Genomic DNA, 18357 nt, shown 5'->3' on the forward strand with positions numbered 1-18357 from the left:
AAGATTTATCTTATTTAACGTATAATAACAGGAGCAAGAGTTTTACCATTGAAAAACCGTCTTAATTTATGTCAATCCATTGTCCAGCTCTACAGGGTAAATAGCTGAACATATAAAGTCGTATAAGGTATCAATAGATCAGAAATATTGTGCAGATGGGAACAGAGGAACTCGCTAGCAGATTGGTTGGATGGTTCAAAAGTTATAACCAAAAATGTTCAAGTACTTTTAAGTCCGATTTTGCGTACAGAACGAAAATATCGTAAATGTCCCCCGACCCCCCGTTTATCAATCCCCACTACTCTCATCGCGACGGCGGCGGCGACGACTTACGACGATTGCGATGGCGTGGTGCAGTCTCTCGGATGCCGGTTAACAAATATTATTTACGACAATACGGGACACTTTACTATACTTTGCTATAGTCAGTTACTACTACTGTATAACCTGGCGGCCAGTCTTATCAATTCATCCCGATTTTATTAAAATAGAAAAAAAGATAATATCAACAGGAGGCCAACGATGCTATATGGATTGTTATTATTATTATTATTATATACAGTCAAATAAAATCGCGACTTATTTCATAAAAAAAATAGCTGATATCACACCAAAAACACTTCGTTATAACTCCGTAAAAAAAAAGCTAAGTTAAAAAAATAAATAAATTTAGTAATGATTTAATCTTTAAAACGTGATATAATATGGAAACTAAGTAAAATTCCTTTTCATAATATTACAAATACCTATGATGACAAATAAGGTCAATTTATTGTAATGTTAAGTACTTAGTCAACATATTGTTTATGCATTATTAATTACGAAAAATACTATAGTGGTTAATTATTTGTATTTATTTAAGTATACTTCTACGTCCTGCCATATAGTGCAAACTTCTTGCAAATCTCAGTGAATATTTTTTTTAACCTATCGTATTATGATGATCCAAGGCCAAATAATTAGTGTAGAATGTAGATTAATGTTCTTATGGCCAGCTTAATTATTGAACTGTTGTTATTTTACCTTTAGTCGAAGCATATTACAATTTACAACTTACAAGGCATATTTTGATATTTATTATGGAAAAAAAATGTTTATATAAGGGCAATATTTTGTTAATAAATGCTGGATAAATAAAAGTATTGATACTAGGAGAAAAAGCATTACATATTATGTAATGTGGACTGCAGAGATATCGATATTTACATTTATTATGATATACGAGGACTGTGAATTTATTATTTTAATCATAACGTTTGCAACTTATGCAGAACCCCTTGTAATATATTTCAAATCCTATATTAAGTCTTAAAATTAAATTTATTACTTTACAAAATAGTTTGCAACGTAATTTTTACGAAAATTTTGTTCAATTTTTGAATTTTAGAAACGCTTGAAAGATGTATTCATGTATTTAATGTATTTATGTAATATATATTTTAGCTATAGGTAATATTATAAAAAATATGAGGAACCTCAAAAATATCAAATGCTTATAAATGGCTTAACATTATGAAAATTGAATTGTGTATGGAATAAATACTCGTATGTATACTGTTATTTTCTAACACATTACTAGTAATGTAACTATTCTTTCACCTGCTGTTATACTATAGAACTCAACGTGTTCACATTATTGTATTTTGTGACCATGAATCGTAAAAACCAAGAAGGGGAACTTGAATCATGGACGACTCAGAAAGCAGTATGTAAAATATGTTGTTACTTTTTATAGTTGTTACTTGTTAGTACTATTATACCTTTTTACGATATACATTCTCGCACTCTCCTAATACTAAAATGGTAAATTAAACCAAGGAATTATAGTAGTTTACATAATATTTTTATATCATATTTATCATGCAGTGAATAATATATCATAATATTACGTTAAATTTAAGTGGTAATAAATATAATTTTATTTTAATAGCGTATGGATGATTAAAATATAGGTAGGTACCTACTATAGTACTTATAGTACTTAATATAATAATACTTAATACTATTTTTGTATTTTATTAGGTATATTGATCATATTTATTATACTTTTAGTGATTAGAGTCTTTAATGATTTTTATGTTGTTCAAAGATATTTACTACTAGGTACGTTTTAAATGCTTATCGATAAGTTTTCAATTTATTATCATCAAATAATTATTAATTATAGTGAGGATACATTTAATTTTAAAATATGTCTATGTTCTGACTTCTGGGTAATGTTAACTTTAGTCATGCTTTATACATATAATTTGATTAGATAGCTATATAATTTTAATATTATCTGGATGGATAATGACGTTACCATTAGCCAGTAAATTGTGGATAATGTTAATTTTTCAATAATTGCTAAGAGTGTCGGTGGACGATAGTAAATTGCAGTCCCTAAAACATCCAAATTTTCATACTACACACTTAGTTCCAAATCGGTCAAATCTAAATTATTTCTTGATAAACACTAGTAGGTATAATATATACCACCGTTCACTACTAAGCTGATAATAATAAAAATAGCTACTCAATACCTAACAATGAATAATAATAACCATGACGAAAATTATTTAATAGTTATTTCGTCATGATAATAACTATAATAAGAGTAATAATGATTTGCTAACTTCTATAGTAAATTTGCTATTATTTGCTAACTATTTGCTAACTTTTGGTATTGGTTTGGGTCTTATCATAGAAAGTGGGTGGGTCAAATTCATGGACATGAGTATAAGACGTAACAGCACAAAATATTGTTTACTGTGTGTCTGTGTAGTAGATAATAATTAAAATGTGGTTTGGCAAAAAATTAAAATATTTAAAAAATGTGAAGATATAAAATTATACATAGTATTATTATAAAAGTTTAATTAGAATAACACACTTTTAAATATTTCGTATTACACACTGCACTTTTCGTACTACACGAAGTGTGTCGTACTACACACCATTTTAGGGACTACATTTATTTTTTTTTAAATTGTTTTACGATAGTACAAATATTATCATAATAATATATAGATAATAAATTATATACAAATACAAAAGTCTAAGTGTTATCTTAATGGTTTGAATATAGATAATAGAAGAACACTTCTTATTTTTTCTATTATATCTATGAGTTTGAATGTATGGGCATGCAGTGGCGTAGTTACGGGGGGGGGGGTGTAAGGGGTTTCCACCCCCCCCCTACACCAAAAAAAAAACAAATCTTTTTTATATTGGTTAGAATTTTAAATAATAGATAGGTAAATAATACTAGTACAAATTAACATGTGTAATATTATTATTACTATATATTATATTAATATAGTTATAGAAATTATTCGAGTGTTTACACTTCTGAGTTTTATTTTAAGAAAATCAATTATAAAATCGACGAAAACAGCGATAACGACCTCCATAAAAATGATCTAAATATTAAGACTCTTGAAACCTGTATACCTTCTTCATCTTTTACTTCGGTTGATATAAGAATTAATGACATAACATATTTTGTTAACCGTGTATTGTCTCATAGTGAAATTCATACAGTTATAAATAGTATATGGACACCAGATATAACGTTTAATTTTCCTATACATAAAAACTTCGATAAAAATAAAAAAGGGCAAACGAGCAAATTTCAATTCAATTGGTTATTAAGATGGCGATGGTTAGCATACTCAGAAAAAGAAGATGGTGCATTTTGTAGACTTTGTGTTGCTTTTTCAAAATCTGAAGGTGGAATAAATGGCCAGAAACTTGGTGCTTTGGTATTAAACAAATTTGATAATTGGAAACACGCTATAGAAACATTTACTAAACATGATAAACTAAATTATCATATTAAAAGTGTAATAGACACCGATAACTTTTTAAAAATGAGAAATAATCCAAGTATATCCATTGAAAATCAATTAGATACAGCCCGTAGTAAACAAGTAAATGAAAACAGAATAAATATTTTACCTATAATTGAAGTTATTATTTTATGTGGTCGTCAAGAGCTTGCAATACGAGGACATAGAGATTTTGGTAAAATCAATGTAGAAACAATGCAAACTACAAATGAAGGAAACTTTAGGGAACTATTGCGGTATAGAGCTCGTGGTGATCTAAAGCTTAAAACATTTCTTGAAGGTCCAGGTGAACGAAATAAATATATTAGTCCTACTAGCCAAAATGCTATTATTGATTGTTGCAACACGGTAATACTTAATAAAATTGTAGCTAAAATAAATAAAGCAAAGTGTTTCACTGTCCTTGCTGACGAAACCGCCGATGTATCTGGTATAGAGCAAGTGTCTTTATGTGCTAAATATGTTGATATAGATGAATTAGTTGTCAGAGAAGATTTTTTGCAATTTATTCCTACAAACGATTTAACTGGCAAAGGCTTAGCAACTCTTATTATTGAAAATTTAAAGGCGTTCGGGATAGAACTTAAGTATTTACGTGGACAGGGGTACGATGGGGCTGCAGCTATGTCTGGACAATTTAATGGTGTTAGGTCACATATTTCTCAATTGTATCCGATGGCAACTTATGTTCACTGTACAGCACACACCCTTAACTTGGCAGTATCTAAATCTTGTACAATACAACCAATTAGAAACTGCTTGGGTACGATTGGAAAATCACGAGATTTCTTTGTATACCCCAAACGAAAAAATATACTTTCACAAGCAATCGAAGACTTTAATGGAACAATTAATGCAAAAACATTAAAACGCAACTGTGCTACAAGATGGATCGAACGTTTTCATTCAGTTCACGATTTTATCGAACTTTTGGAATGTGTCGTTGATTCCTTAGACACTATTAGTAGTTGGGCCGATGGTGATACCTCAAGTCAAGCAAATAATTTAAAAAATTCAATCTTACAAGGAGAGTTTATCATATCACTTTTGGTTTTATCGAAAATATTTGCAGTTGGATTGCCACTATCTAAACAATTCCAAAGCGTTGCCATTGATTTAAGAGAAGCTATGATATTAGCTAATGCGACACTGTCTGAATTAAAAACAATTCGAAGTAACATTGATGAATATTTTCATGAAATCTATACAAAAGCATCTGTTCTAGCTCAGGAGTTGTGTTTTTCAATATCATTACCTCGAATTGCACGTAAACAAAAAAACAGAGATAACTATTCAGTGAACACGCCTGAAGAATATTTTAAAATAACAATATTCATACCTTATTTAGAATTGTTTATTAACGAAATTGAATCGAGATTTATTGAACATCAGAAAACATTAAAAGGATTTCAAAACTTATTTCCAAAAACGTCAGAAATGACAACACTTGAAAAAGATGAATTTATTAGTTTGATAGATTTTTATAATGATGATTTGGCAGATAACAATAAAGATATTTTGGTATCTGAGTTAAAACTTTGGCGACGTAAAATACTTGCACTAGATAAACAACCTACAAATGCTATGGATGCTTTAGTTATCTGCAATAACATGTATCCAAATATATACAAATTACTACAAATTTTAGCAACACTACCTGTTTCAACAGCTTCATCCGAAAGATCTTTTTCATCATTAAAGAGAATTAAGACGTACCTAAGGAATACAATGTCAGAGGTATTTATAAAATTGTATAATATAATATATAAGAACTAATTAAATAAAAATAATAAATATGAATGATATTTTACATTTTTAGAAAAGATTAAATGGTTTGGCAATGCTCTCCATTCATCGTTCAATATCAGTAGATGCAAAGGAAGTGTTGGACGAATTATCTATTAACAAACGTCGAGTGGATTTTATTTTATGAATTATTATAATAAACTAATATAAAACTATAAAAACTATTTATAATTAATACAAATTTGAAACAAAATAAAAATAACGTACGTAAAAAACTAATAACTTGTAATTTGTATCATAAATATATTTTAAAACCCCCCCCCCAGAAAAAAATAGTATCTACGCCACTGTGGGCATGTGTATACAGTATACTAATAAGATTATTCATAGCTGAGTGGAATTTTCGAAATTAATTTAATAAGTTAACAGTAATAAAGTATGACATCAATATGGTTTTAATCAAAATTCGTGTTATGACGAACTAATATGTCAAAAGTCAACAACACTAGTAGTTTTTGAAGCGTAGAGAAAAACCAAAAAAATTAAGAAAAAACAAGGATGTTTACGGAAAACCAGTTTTTGACAAAATTGATTTTGTTTTTGTTTTTTGGTATAATTCAAAATATTAATAACCGTAGTTACTTTTTATTTTCATCAAATGTATATATGACAATTTTTCATTCATAATACATTTTCAAAATGTTTGGATTCTTTTTGAGGTTTTTAAGTTTTTTTTCATTTGTTTTTGATAAATAATTTTTCGCTCGGTTAAAAGACTTTAAAATTCAAAAGAAGGTTTCTCATAAGTAGTTAACCAAAAAATCTAAAAAATATACTAACACAGTTTTATTTTATAGACATTTTAAGTTTAAATGTGGACAAAATGTATAGTTATTGAAACAAAGAATAACGATGATGTTAGTTATTTGTATCTAATTCAACAACTTTAAACATTATTCGAGAGGACTTATAAAATTATCAATCTTTACTATACGCAATACCATTTTTAATATATTTAGATTCGTTTTACAATATTGCCTATTTATACAATGAATTCTATATAATTATCTCAAAAGTTAAAAACTATACGATTATATATGATAAAAATATAGACTATTATAAATTATAATACTGAAATAAGTATAATAAATTCAATGTTTTCGGCAAAAATTATACCAATCTACTAAGGTAATACTATTATAGTACCTATACTAAATTACTTTAATAAAGCAAAATCAAAAAATGTCAAATACATCATGAAATAATGAAATATACTTGTTAATAGTTGATATAGATAGTACCTATAGTCACATAGACCGTCTTCGCTCAGAATCTATTTTCGTATGCATAATGATTTATCACTGAATTCAAATTTAACACTATGACAGTGAATTACTTCTCAATTATGAAATTTAACTTGTTGACAGTAAATAGTAGGTAATAGTCAGGCGGTGGCATTGATCTATTTTGAATAGATCAATGGCCAATGGGCGGTGGTGAATGAAATTAGAATAAAAAAAAAAATTAATAATAATAATAATTACTTATTTAATAACAGTTCTCTAATACTAGTACTACCCAAGGATATCTATAGTATCTATATCCGTGCCTATTATCTAATAAAACTGATTTTTATTTTCAGATTTTGACTGTAATGAATATTTACACAGCCATTACCTAACAAGTTCAACATGAATTTACTATTATAATTAATAACTACATATTTACGAAAGCTGAGTACATTAATTTTAAAATCAATCACTATTAGCATTCACTTCCGATAAAAATGAAAAAGGCGTGTAGAATTTTATTAAACTTGTATTTATTTATCGGATGCATTTTGAGCTGCTCGGCTTCTGATACGCCTAAAGTGCATGTCAACTCTGGAGAAATTTCAGGTGGATATCAATATACATATAATGGTCGTAAAATTTACTCATTCATAGGCATACCGTACGCAAGTCCACCAGTCCAAAACTATCGATTTAAAGTATGTTAAGAACAATTGTTATATTCATACGAGACAATTGAAATTTAACAACACATTGAATATTATTTTCACAGGAACCACAACCCTTAAAGCCTTGGTTGGGCATATGGAACGCCACCATTCCTGGAAATGCCTGTTTAGGACCGGATTATAGATCAACTAATTTTAAACTTATTGGTCAGGAAGATTGTTTATATCTCAACGTTTATACGCCAAAGGTAAGTCATTTAAAAATACGTGTAAATAGATCAATAATTGATATTGTTTTATAGTATATTATATGCACGCTATTTCTTTTTGTGTCTATAAATATTTACTCAAAAAACTTCATTAATTACATAAACACTAATAATACGAGCTTTGTACTATAATTGTGTTACTTATTATTGTTCTTAAATTAGACTAAGAGCTCATAACACGAATTCAACGTCATTTTCATTAAAAGATTTAATAGTCTTATTTATTTCACTAAGCATTTCTATATTTGAATCTTGAAGTCTGGTGGTGTTATGTTGGTGCGTGAAGGTGCAGTTCTTAATTACATCCCACTTAAGTTACTTTATGACCATTACGTTTGTGATTCAGACAAAATGATAATACATTTTAACAACATAAATTATTTGCATAGACAGACCAAATTAGTTGGTGCTTTCGTGAAACCAGACCAAGTTCAACTTACAAAAAGTGCTCGTAACTTACGTCATTTTTATTAAGATCAAACCAGGAACTAAAATAAAGTAGGTACTTAACATGTAGATCAAGAGTATAAAACGACAGACTGAATATTTTGGTGTTTTATACTTACCAGAACTCATTAAAATATTATTTAAACAGTACACAATTAACATTTAATAGATATTAACTAAAAATAGTATTTTATTTTAGAATATAGAATAGAAACTTTTAAACATAATTTTAATTTACATCATAAATCAATGTGTTTTCAAATGTGATTTTATTGCCAAATAATAATCAGACTCGTCACCACTATTATCACTTGCTTCATTTTTTGAAAAAAAATTATGAATTTTGTAAAAGTAAATTATAGTTATTTGTATTATTGGGGTCTGAATGTTGTACTCACCGTTATCACTAATGTTTTCTCCTTCGAAATTATTTCTTATAGCGACATCTTCAATAAATGCGGGGTATTCAGGTCCCTTGAACCACAGTTGAATGTACGAATGGTCTTCAATCCAACTATTATCCACAGGAATGAAGGTAGTTGGAGTTTTAGAAATGGCATTTCTCCATATACTGCATACATAATTAACTCGAAGAATTTGTTGTTGTAATTCTTGGTGGTAATTTTGTAATTTGGCTTTAAATGTTACTTTGTCTTTTTCAGGCTTATACACATTATAAAATATTTCAAACCTTGCTTCATTAACAGTGACTACATTTTTTATTCCGTATTGACAGACAAATTTTTCTACTTCAGAAAATGTTTCTGAGGATATTTTTTCTGATCTTCCTAAATCACTTAATGACTTGAAAATTTTTTCCTAATATTTTTAATGGTTTTTGTTTTCCTTTTCTATAAAATGCTGGAGTAAAACCACAGCCTGTCAATGCATGAAAAGCTAATAGTGATGTAGAAAGTTCAATACCAAGACTTAAGAACAATTTTGAAACATCAATATAACGCAAATTATTTGTTTAAACGAGACCCACTTCAAGCCAAACATTGACAGAATTGATAAATTTATACATGTTACCCAAGATAATTATTAAAACATCCGTATCATTGCACCTTATTATTACTTTTTTTTCTGGTTTTTCTGGTTCTTTTGATATATGAAATAAATAATAAATAATTTTCGTATCTGCTTCTTTGTGGTTACATGATAATAATTTATTTGTGCTTCTTAAGACGTTACCATTATGCACTATGAATATACAGTTACAGTTTTTATGGCTTAAATTTATAATTTTATTTCCAATGAAAACCGGTAATTGAATCCAATTTTCAATTAAAAAATCTACAAATGCTTCTTTAAAATGGCCATTTCTCAACTCTTTTTATAAAATCAGCAGGTCTTGTTTGATCAGGTCCAGCCAGATCAGGTTCTGGACTTTTCTGGCCAACGTTGACGGGCCGATATCGAATTGATAAAATGAATAACTCCCGTAAGCCTCTTAGATGCGTCTGCATTAATCGTTGGTTCTACTGTGAGATCTATTGGTTGACATGAAAAGCTTTTTGAAGTTCGTTTTATTCCAAATGAACCACTTTCAAAATCAATTTTCAAATCGGGATGAGTGTCATCTAGCTTTAAAATACTATCATGGTATTTGACCATCCATCGAGCATAATTGGACTGGTTAAAGATAAAAAATAAATTTGTAATTTTCGGCAATATATAACAGGATATTTTAAAATCTCCTACTCGTATACGCTTGGACAGTATCAAATAGAAGTCAACCAGTTGTATGAAATTCATATAATATTGAGCAGTTTTACCATGTAATCTAGACAAAGAATCCTATTTGAATTGTGAATATAAATTAATAAGTTTTTTTAAATTTTCATTGTCAGTAAGATCTCAATTATAATTCGTACTTTTTGTCATCAATGCCTCTAGTTCCAATAATATGTCTTCGAAAACGTCAATACATTCTTTTTCAAGAAATAATTCAAAATGTAATATTTGCAAACCATCGTTTATATCGATTAAAATGTTTTCCTGTTATAAAACCATTGACTGACCCACTTGCTAATAGTTCACTTTCTACCATTATATATGTTACACCACACTCATCGTTAAATTTTCAAATTGTTTTAAAATAGGCCATCATAATATGGAAAGCTCCTAAATTAATAAATAGGTTATCAAATTTAGGTTGCTCTGTCGTTTGAATTTGTAATGCAACTTTAGCTATAGCTAAGTCATATGTAACTGACATAACATTTTGATTGCATGCATTAGTAATCTTTTGCGCTTGTACCATTGTTTCGTAAATTACTGTAGTATTTGTAGGAGACATATTAATTGGAGTTAAGTAGAATATTTTTTCTTTCCTACCATGGTTAGTTGTTGTTAAACTATTATATCCAGTCCACATAGGAGTATTTTTAATTTTTAAAGCATGTTACAAAACCCACAACAAATCTCGTTCTTCACATATTTTAAGCGTATTTGGTACAATTTGTTTTTTTTATCATTATTCACCAATGTCCCTATCATTTTTGGTTTTTTTCTATATGGTGTTACTTCTGGTGTTATAGCCTCAAACGTTCTTATTTTTTTTTGGCTTTTTTTCTATATTATTAATACTATTTATATTAGTTATTACATCGGATATATTTTGAATAGATGGCAATGGTAGTTGTTGAAAAATTGTTTCATGAGAACCTTCTTCGGGCTCATTTTGATAAAGAATCCCTACTGTGTCACGGAGAGTATCTTTTCAAGTGGATGTTTCCATAAATCTATCGAAATTGTCAAATGCAACACCTGTGGATAATTTTGGTAAAAGTAATACTCCTGGTGGGCATAGTCCTAACTGACTTTATATGATAGCCATCCTGCGAATTAAAAACTTCCGGTAGCAATAACGTCACAATATTTAAAACTATTCTTTTGTCGGATTTTCAATGAAGAACTAAATTTTTGTTTTAAATTATCATTAAACAAAACTACTTTCTCCACTTCTTCACCATTTGAACAAATTAAACATGTTTTTAGATTCTGAGTGAAACGATGAATGTATTGATTTTACAATGATGTGTGTTTTTTTTTTTATTTTTTTATTTTTGTGTCTGTGTACACGATAAGTAGTCGAAATAATGCTTCGATTTTCGACTTCAGTATCTTGTTCGATGGGAAAGTGAATATCGTTGGTGCATTGGGGAGGTCAAAATTTTAATTTCCCAGTAGTTTTCAAAAGCGATGTGAAAAACAAAAGAAAAATTAAGGAAAAACGGGAATTTTTACGCAAAATCGATTTTTAACAAAATCGATTTTGGTTATTGGTGTAACTCTAAAACAAATGACCGTAGATGCATGAAATTTTCATTGGTTGTTTATATTTGCATTTTCTATACACAATACAATTTTGAAAATAATTTGACTTTTTTTGAACTGTTTACGGACATTGTCAGTTTTCAGTTTTTTTAAATTTTTTTTCTATAAATATCAATAAAATTTTATTTGTTGGGTAAAAAAGCTTGAAAATTTAATAGAAGGCTCCTAGGTTATTGTTTCAAAGGCAGATGAAAAAAATTAAAAATCCTTAGTCACAGTTTTTTTTTATACACGTTTAAAGTTCAAATTTTGACAAAATACGGAAAAATCACGAAAAATAGCAAATTATTTTGATGAGAATTCATAAAAATTTTTCTTTTTAAATCTAAGATTTGAAAATGTAATATAAGATTACTCATAAGTTTGTCTACCTTTATCAAAAAAAAAAATGTCTAGAAGAAACTTAATTTAAATTTTTATGAGCGTCTGAAATTTATATTTTTACAACATTTGATATTTACTCGATTTCTCATGTAACAATTTTCTTATTTTATTGTAATTAAAAAACGAATGACTGTAGATACTTGAAAATTTCACTGAATGTTTATATTAGCATTTTCTATACACCATAAAATGTTGAAAATATTTTGACTCTTTTTGAGCTGTCTACGGACATTGTCAGTTTTCAATTTTTTTAGTTTTTTTTTCTATAAATATCAATAAATTTTTATTTGTTGGGTAAAAAAAGCGTAAAAAATTAATATAAGGCTCCTGATATATCGTTCTAATAGCAGTTGAAAAATATTAAAAATACATATGCACAATTTTTTTTTATAAGCATTTAAAGTTCAAATTTTGACAACATTTATCAAATTTATAATTTATTAATTATTTTCTGGTTAAAAATGTATAAAATGTTTAACTTTTATGGCTAAAGATTGAAAATTTAAAACAAGGCTCCGAGTAAATAGGTTATATATAAATTACTTTATTCACAATAATATCATCAAATATACTTGGTAAAATCATAGGCTGACTGACCGTTTTCGCTCAGAATCGTTTTTCTTATACAATGATATTATATCATTGAATTCAAATTTAACACCATCCATTACAGTGACCCACTTGTAACCTACTGTACAGCAGAGCGACATCCACTTATCCACCTTTTTTTGTATTGACATTATAAATTTAGTTTAAACACACAGTGACGAATATTACTCACTGCAGTCTACACTATACAACAGTACTGCACAACTGAAATATATTCGTTAATGAATAACTAATAATCCACCCATTGGCTATTTGTTTTGATAAACGCGTAACGTTTGGTCACAGAATAGATTAAATTAATCTGGGACTATTAATACCTTCAAATTACATGTTTACAAATATTTACAGAAATAAACGAATTATCATTCGCGAATGCCAAATACATACTAATATAGTTATCGTTCGACGAAGTTGAGAGTAATACCTACCTACCTAAAATGAACGTAATACCAAAATTTTACCTAATATAGGCACTTACTAAAATAATATATTTTAATGGGTTCTGGTAAGTATAAAACACCAAAATATTCAGTCTGTCGTTTTATACTCTTGATCTACATGTTAAGTACTTTATTTTAGTTCCTGGTTTGTTCTTAATAAAAATGACGTAAGTTACGAGCACTTTTTTGTAAGTTTAACTTGGTCTGGTTTCGTGAAAGCACCAACTGTTTTGATCTGTCCATGCAAATAATTTATGTTGTTAAAATGTATTATCATTTTGTCTGAATCACAAACGTAATGGTCATAAAGTAACTTAAGTGGGGTGTAATTAAGAACTGCACCATCACGCACCAACATAACACCACCAGACTTCAAGATTCAAATATAGAAATGCTTAGTGAAATAAATAAGACTATTAAATCTTTTAATGAAAATGACGTTGAATTCAGTTTGTGAGCTCTTCGTCTAAATCTATATCCTAAAAATAGTAAATTTACCAAATATGGCATTCCAATGATGTACATTAAAGTATAATTTCATTAATTAAACAGCTACCACAAAAGGGTACGCTGGGCGATTTAATGAATGTAGTGGTGTACATACATGGTGGCGCTTTCATTGGTGGTGAAGGCATTACGTATGGTCCACGATACCTTTTGGACACCAACGATTTTGTTTATGTATCGATCAATTATCGTTTGGGCGTATTAGGATTTGCCTCCACCGGCGATAGTGTTTTGCCTGGAAATAACGGAATGAAAGACCAAGTAGCAGCATTGAAATGGATACAACAAAACATCGTTGCGTTCGGTGGTAACCCCAACAGTGTCACTATCACTGGCATGTCAGCTGGAGCAAGTTCTGTTCATTACCATATGATTTCCCCTATGTCGAAAGGTATGTGTAATCTACAATGTTATATTAAGCAACTAAAAATTACATTATACCTTATCGTAATCCGTAATACATTTAAATTATAATTCGCACGTATAATATTTACAAAATCCTACGTATATATCCGGTCTTTAGTTATAACTTTAAGTTATAAACTTGTAAATATTTTAAATTTTAAGGCTTATTTCATCGAGCAATTCTTCAAAGCGGGAGTGCTTTTTGTCATTGGTCGTATACTGAAAACGTTGATCAAAAAACAAAGTACATTGCAAGCTTGCTGGGATGTCCAACAAATAATTCCGTGGATATTGTTGAATGCCTTCGTTCTAGACCAGGAACGGAAATTGCTAAGTCATTTGTACTCTTCATGGTAAATATTTTGTTAATTATTAAATAATAAATTTAAATTTCCTCAACTTGTATTTTATTTACAATGTAAAATATAGCCATGGAAATACAATCCTTTTTCAACGTTTGGTCCAACCGTTGAAGTAGCTGGAAAAATTCTTACCAGATATCCCAGAAAAACTAATTCCATATGACATTCCAGTGTTGATGAGTGTTACCCAAGATGAGGGTCTTATTATAACAATATTTATAGTCCACCAAAATGGTCTTAATGAACTAAATAATAATTGGAATGAATATTTACCACATCTCCTTGATTACAATTACACTATTTCAAACGAAAATCAAAGAACCAAAGTTGCCCAAGATATAAAAAAGTTTTATTTTGGTCACCAAGCAATATCAAAAGAAACTATGGGCAATCTTGGGGAAGTAAGTTGCACTATAAGTAGGTACCTATTATAATTAAATAAACTTTAGATTTTAACATTTTATATTTTTTTTTTTTTTAATAAGCTCATTATTCTCACTAATTAACTTTTTTTATAAATTTACTACATATTGATCAAACCCATAACGAATTGTCAAATATACAATTCACGTGATTTCTGTTTCCTTGAAAAAAAAGTAATATAATCCAGTCAAAATTTGTTTTAAAATACTACCTAATTTTTTTTTATATTTAAGGACTAAAATTTATTTTTATTATTATGAACAATTTATATAGTAGGTACCCGAAGATGGGTAATTTTCCGATCGTAGTGTTAGTGATTGATTTTTATGTATGCGTAGTTCATTCTAACAACAATTAACCTAACCTATTGTCGTATTTTACTTACTTGATTTTTAATCAAGTAAATATGGTAATTGAAATGGAAAAAGTCTGAATTTTGAAATCTTCAAAAATTTGTGTTAAATGGAAAATAATAAAAATGTAACTCAGTAATGATGAGTAGGAGGGTAATTTAGCTAGCTTTAATATAAAATATTAATGAGAGGGATTTGATATCACACCCAAGCGGTATAACCACTTGAATCCATAAAAACGCGTGTTAGACATAAAAGTCGACGTGAACTGCCTCAAAATTTTTTTAAAAAATTATTTAATTTTTTACAGATAAAAAAACTAAAAAAGAGTTATTTTTTGCTAGATTTACATTTAGCGCGATAGATTTCCGAAGCTGAAGAACGGATTTTGTTGTTTAGGGTCTTGTTGGGTTCACTTTGGCTAGGAGAAGTGCAGTGAAGATTTTCAGAACTTTATCTCGAATTGTTAATTCGCTACAAAGCTGTAAAGCTAAAAAACATCAAAAAACGCCCAATAAAAGTTGTTTTAATTTTTTTTAATGTTCTGTAGTGAATTAACTATTAAAGATAAAGTTCTGAAAATCTTCACTGCAGTTTTCCTAACCAATGTGAATCTAACAAGACCTCAAACAACGAAATCCGCTCTCTGGTTTCGGAGATCTATCTCATTCAATGAAAATGAAAATGATTTTTTGTGGTGCTGTTCACACCGACATTTTTTTGGATTCAAATTGTTATACCGCTTGGGTGTGATATCAGTTAATAAATTTCTAAAAATTAAGAAAGCTTACATGCCGATCCCTGACTTGGCAAGCGTTTTTTTTTATCGTTGTTACATCCTGTCGTGGACGGAAAAAAATGTGAAAAAAAAATACAGTAATGAGAAAACAATATTGTTATCTTATATTAACATAGAACTAAAGGTAAAAAAACAACAATATGTAATAATGACAAATAACGATTTATTACTGTCAAAACTCAAAATACCTATGTACCTATTTAAAATGTTTTTAAATATTTTTTAATTCAGTATATTTTTGTATTTTTTGATTTTTAAGTCATATGTTATGATTTTAACATAAATTATTTATGTTTAGTGATTATTTTTCTAATTTTCAATGCATAATTGCATGTTTATTGGATTTGTAACAGTTTTTAGTGTACTAAAATCACTGCACTTTTTATTTTACTTACACGGGTACATTTATTATATTATCTTGTGGCAATCATTGATTAACCTATTATCGACACGCTTCAGATGGTTTCAGATAGATTGTTTGGATATGCTGTGAGTAAGGCAGCTCAGCATATTGCTTCAAAGAATACAGCGCCTGTATATTTCTATGAATTTGGATATAGTGGTAATTATTCGGTCTTGGCTCTCAATCCAAAATCATATTCCCGAGGAACAAGTAAATAACATATTTTATATACCTACTTTTTATTTGTATGTGTAATACGTCTAATGCATAATAATATGTTAAATCGTTATAACTAATAAATTATTAGACGTAACTCATTCCGACGAAACCATTTATGTGTTGAACAAGAATGATTCCCCTGTTCATGACAATGAAGAGGACACAAAAATGATCAAAACTATGGTTAATATCTGGGAAACCTTTATTAAAAATGGGTAATTATCTACATTTTATCGTTAGCAAATTAATGTTATCAATATAGGAAATTTAAATATAATGTTAGATTCCTAACCTAACTGTAGTCTAAATTTCTATAAAGACGTATCATAAATATTTTTTTATACCTACTCTAGGTAGGTATTTATAAATAGTTATCCACGAGACAAAATTGGTCAAAATCATAATGTTTATAGTTTAATTTTTATTTTTTTAGAGCACCGGACATTGGAAATTCTGAAATTTGGTTACCCGTTTCTAAGAATCCAGTAGATCCTTTTAGGTTCGTTAAGATTACTCAACAACAAACTTTTGAAGCCAGAGCACAATCAAACCATCGGAATTATGCATTTTGGAGTAGTTTACCATTAACAGAATTTTATGAAGTTACTGTGCCGGAAGACATAAAAACTGAACTATAAATAATAAATATTAAGACATGACGTTTATTACAATATATTTTTAAACATGAAATATTTGTTATTATTATTATGATTATTAAGTTCATTGTGCAAAAAATACGGGACATATAATAAGTATTAATATAGATAGGTATAATCAGTTTAAAAGTTTAGTACAATATGTGGCGTAGGCCGTAGGGAATTCACATCGTTAAAGAAAAAAAAAATCAAAATTATTTAAATGTTTATTATTACCAGGGCCGTGAATTTAATGCACTTAAGACCCTTAAAAAATGTCAAAAAAATGGAATAAAATATGCATTTAAAATGCAAAAAATGCAATATATAATGCCAAAAATTATAGCATAAAATTCACTTAAAATGGTTTTTAATTTAATTTTTATATTTTTATTGATATTATAGGATAATATTATATATTAGTACATTACATGCCTAAAATGTGTTTATTTAATAAAAATAAATTAAAATTAAAATATTGGTATGTTATTATTTGCGGGGTACCTATTATTCATCTTTAGTCTTAATAACTATTGCACTTGACAAAAAAAAAAAAAAAGTTTTTCAAACATGTCAATTGACGGAATTTGATTAAAAATACCGGAAAATGAACTAAAAAAGGAAAATATGACCTAAAAATGTAAAAAACTTCAAAATAAAAGTTTCATAAATGGATTCGTAGTTACATAATTCAAATTATATATACTTACAAAGCTATGTTTCACAATCACAAAAAAAATGCACTTTCCTACAAATGCACAGCATTAGTTATTAGTTTATTACTTATTAAAAGTATTTATATTGCGATTTATAGAACTATTTAGTATTATTTAGGACAAAATGTTGTGTACAGGTTTCAATGTAGAATGTATTTTTTGTTGGAATGTTCATAGGTAGGACACGAAAATTAATTTTGTTTAGCAATAAAATTCGGGACACACTATTTACTGTTTAATAATTTCTATAGAGAAATATGAGAGGGATATAAGCAGGGTTGGACTGGGCCGGCGGGATACCGGGAACTTTCCCAGTGGCCCAGTGGGCCGCTACTCAAAAATAATAAAATCGGTATAAATATTAATTATAAGATTTTGTATTTTCGTATCATAACGCGTGAGTGTGAAAAATTGGTTATATTAGGTGTTTGAAATTTTAGAATTTGGTTGGGCTGATTGCTCACCCTTCTCGCATCAATACATCATCATAAATTATTATTTATAACTA

The 18357-nt window shown here is 28.4% G+C and overlaps 1 protein-coding gene and 1 pseudogene across 1 annotated transcript; both read left to right on the top strand.

Moving 5' to 3' along the window:
• Positions 1–1763: 1763 nt before the first annotated feature.
• LOC132939079 (esterase E4-like) lies at positions 1764–18173 on the top strand (annotated as a pseudogene).
• Positions 3322–5911, top strand: LOC132939310 (52 kDa repressor of the inhibitor of the protein kinase-like). Its single transcript, XM_061006401.1, has 2 exons — positions 3322–5567; positions 5650–5911. The coding sequence occupies exons 1-2, from the start codon at positions 3852–3854 to the stop codon at positions 5761–5763; spliced, it is 1830 nt and encodes a 609-aa protein (XP_060862384.1). The 5' UTR covers positions 3322–3851; the 3' UTR covers positions 5764–5911.
• Positions 18174–18357: the final 184 nt, after the last annotated feature.

Source organism: Metopolophium dirhodum, chromosome 2 (genome assembly GCF_019925205.1).
Source record: "Metopolophium dirhodum isolate CAU chromosome 2, ASM1992520v1, whole genome shotgun sequence".
Classification (NCBI taxonomy): Eukaryota; Metazoa; Arthropoda; class Insecta; order Hemiptera; family Aphididae; genus Metopolophium; species Metopolophium dirhodum.

What these genes read in the sequence shown, in the direction of transcription:
- LOC132939310 (XM_061006401.1), top strand. Translation starts at nt 3,852, where the DNA reads ATGAGAAATAATCCAAGTATATCCATTGAAAATCAATTAGATACAGCC. An exon ending in TAAGGAATACAATGTCAGAG is followed by an intron (nt 5,568 to 5,649) that starts GTATTTATAAAA and finishes TTACATTTTTAG; the next exon opens with AAAAGATTAAATGGTTTGGC.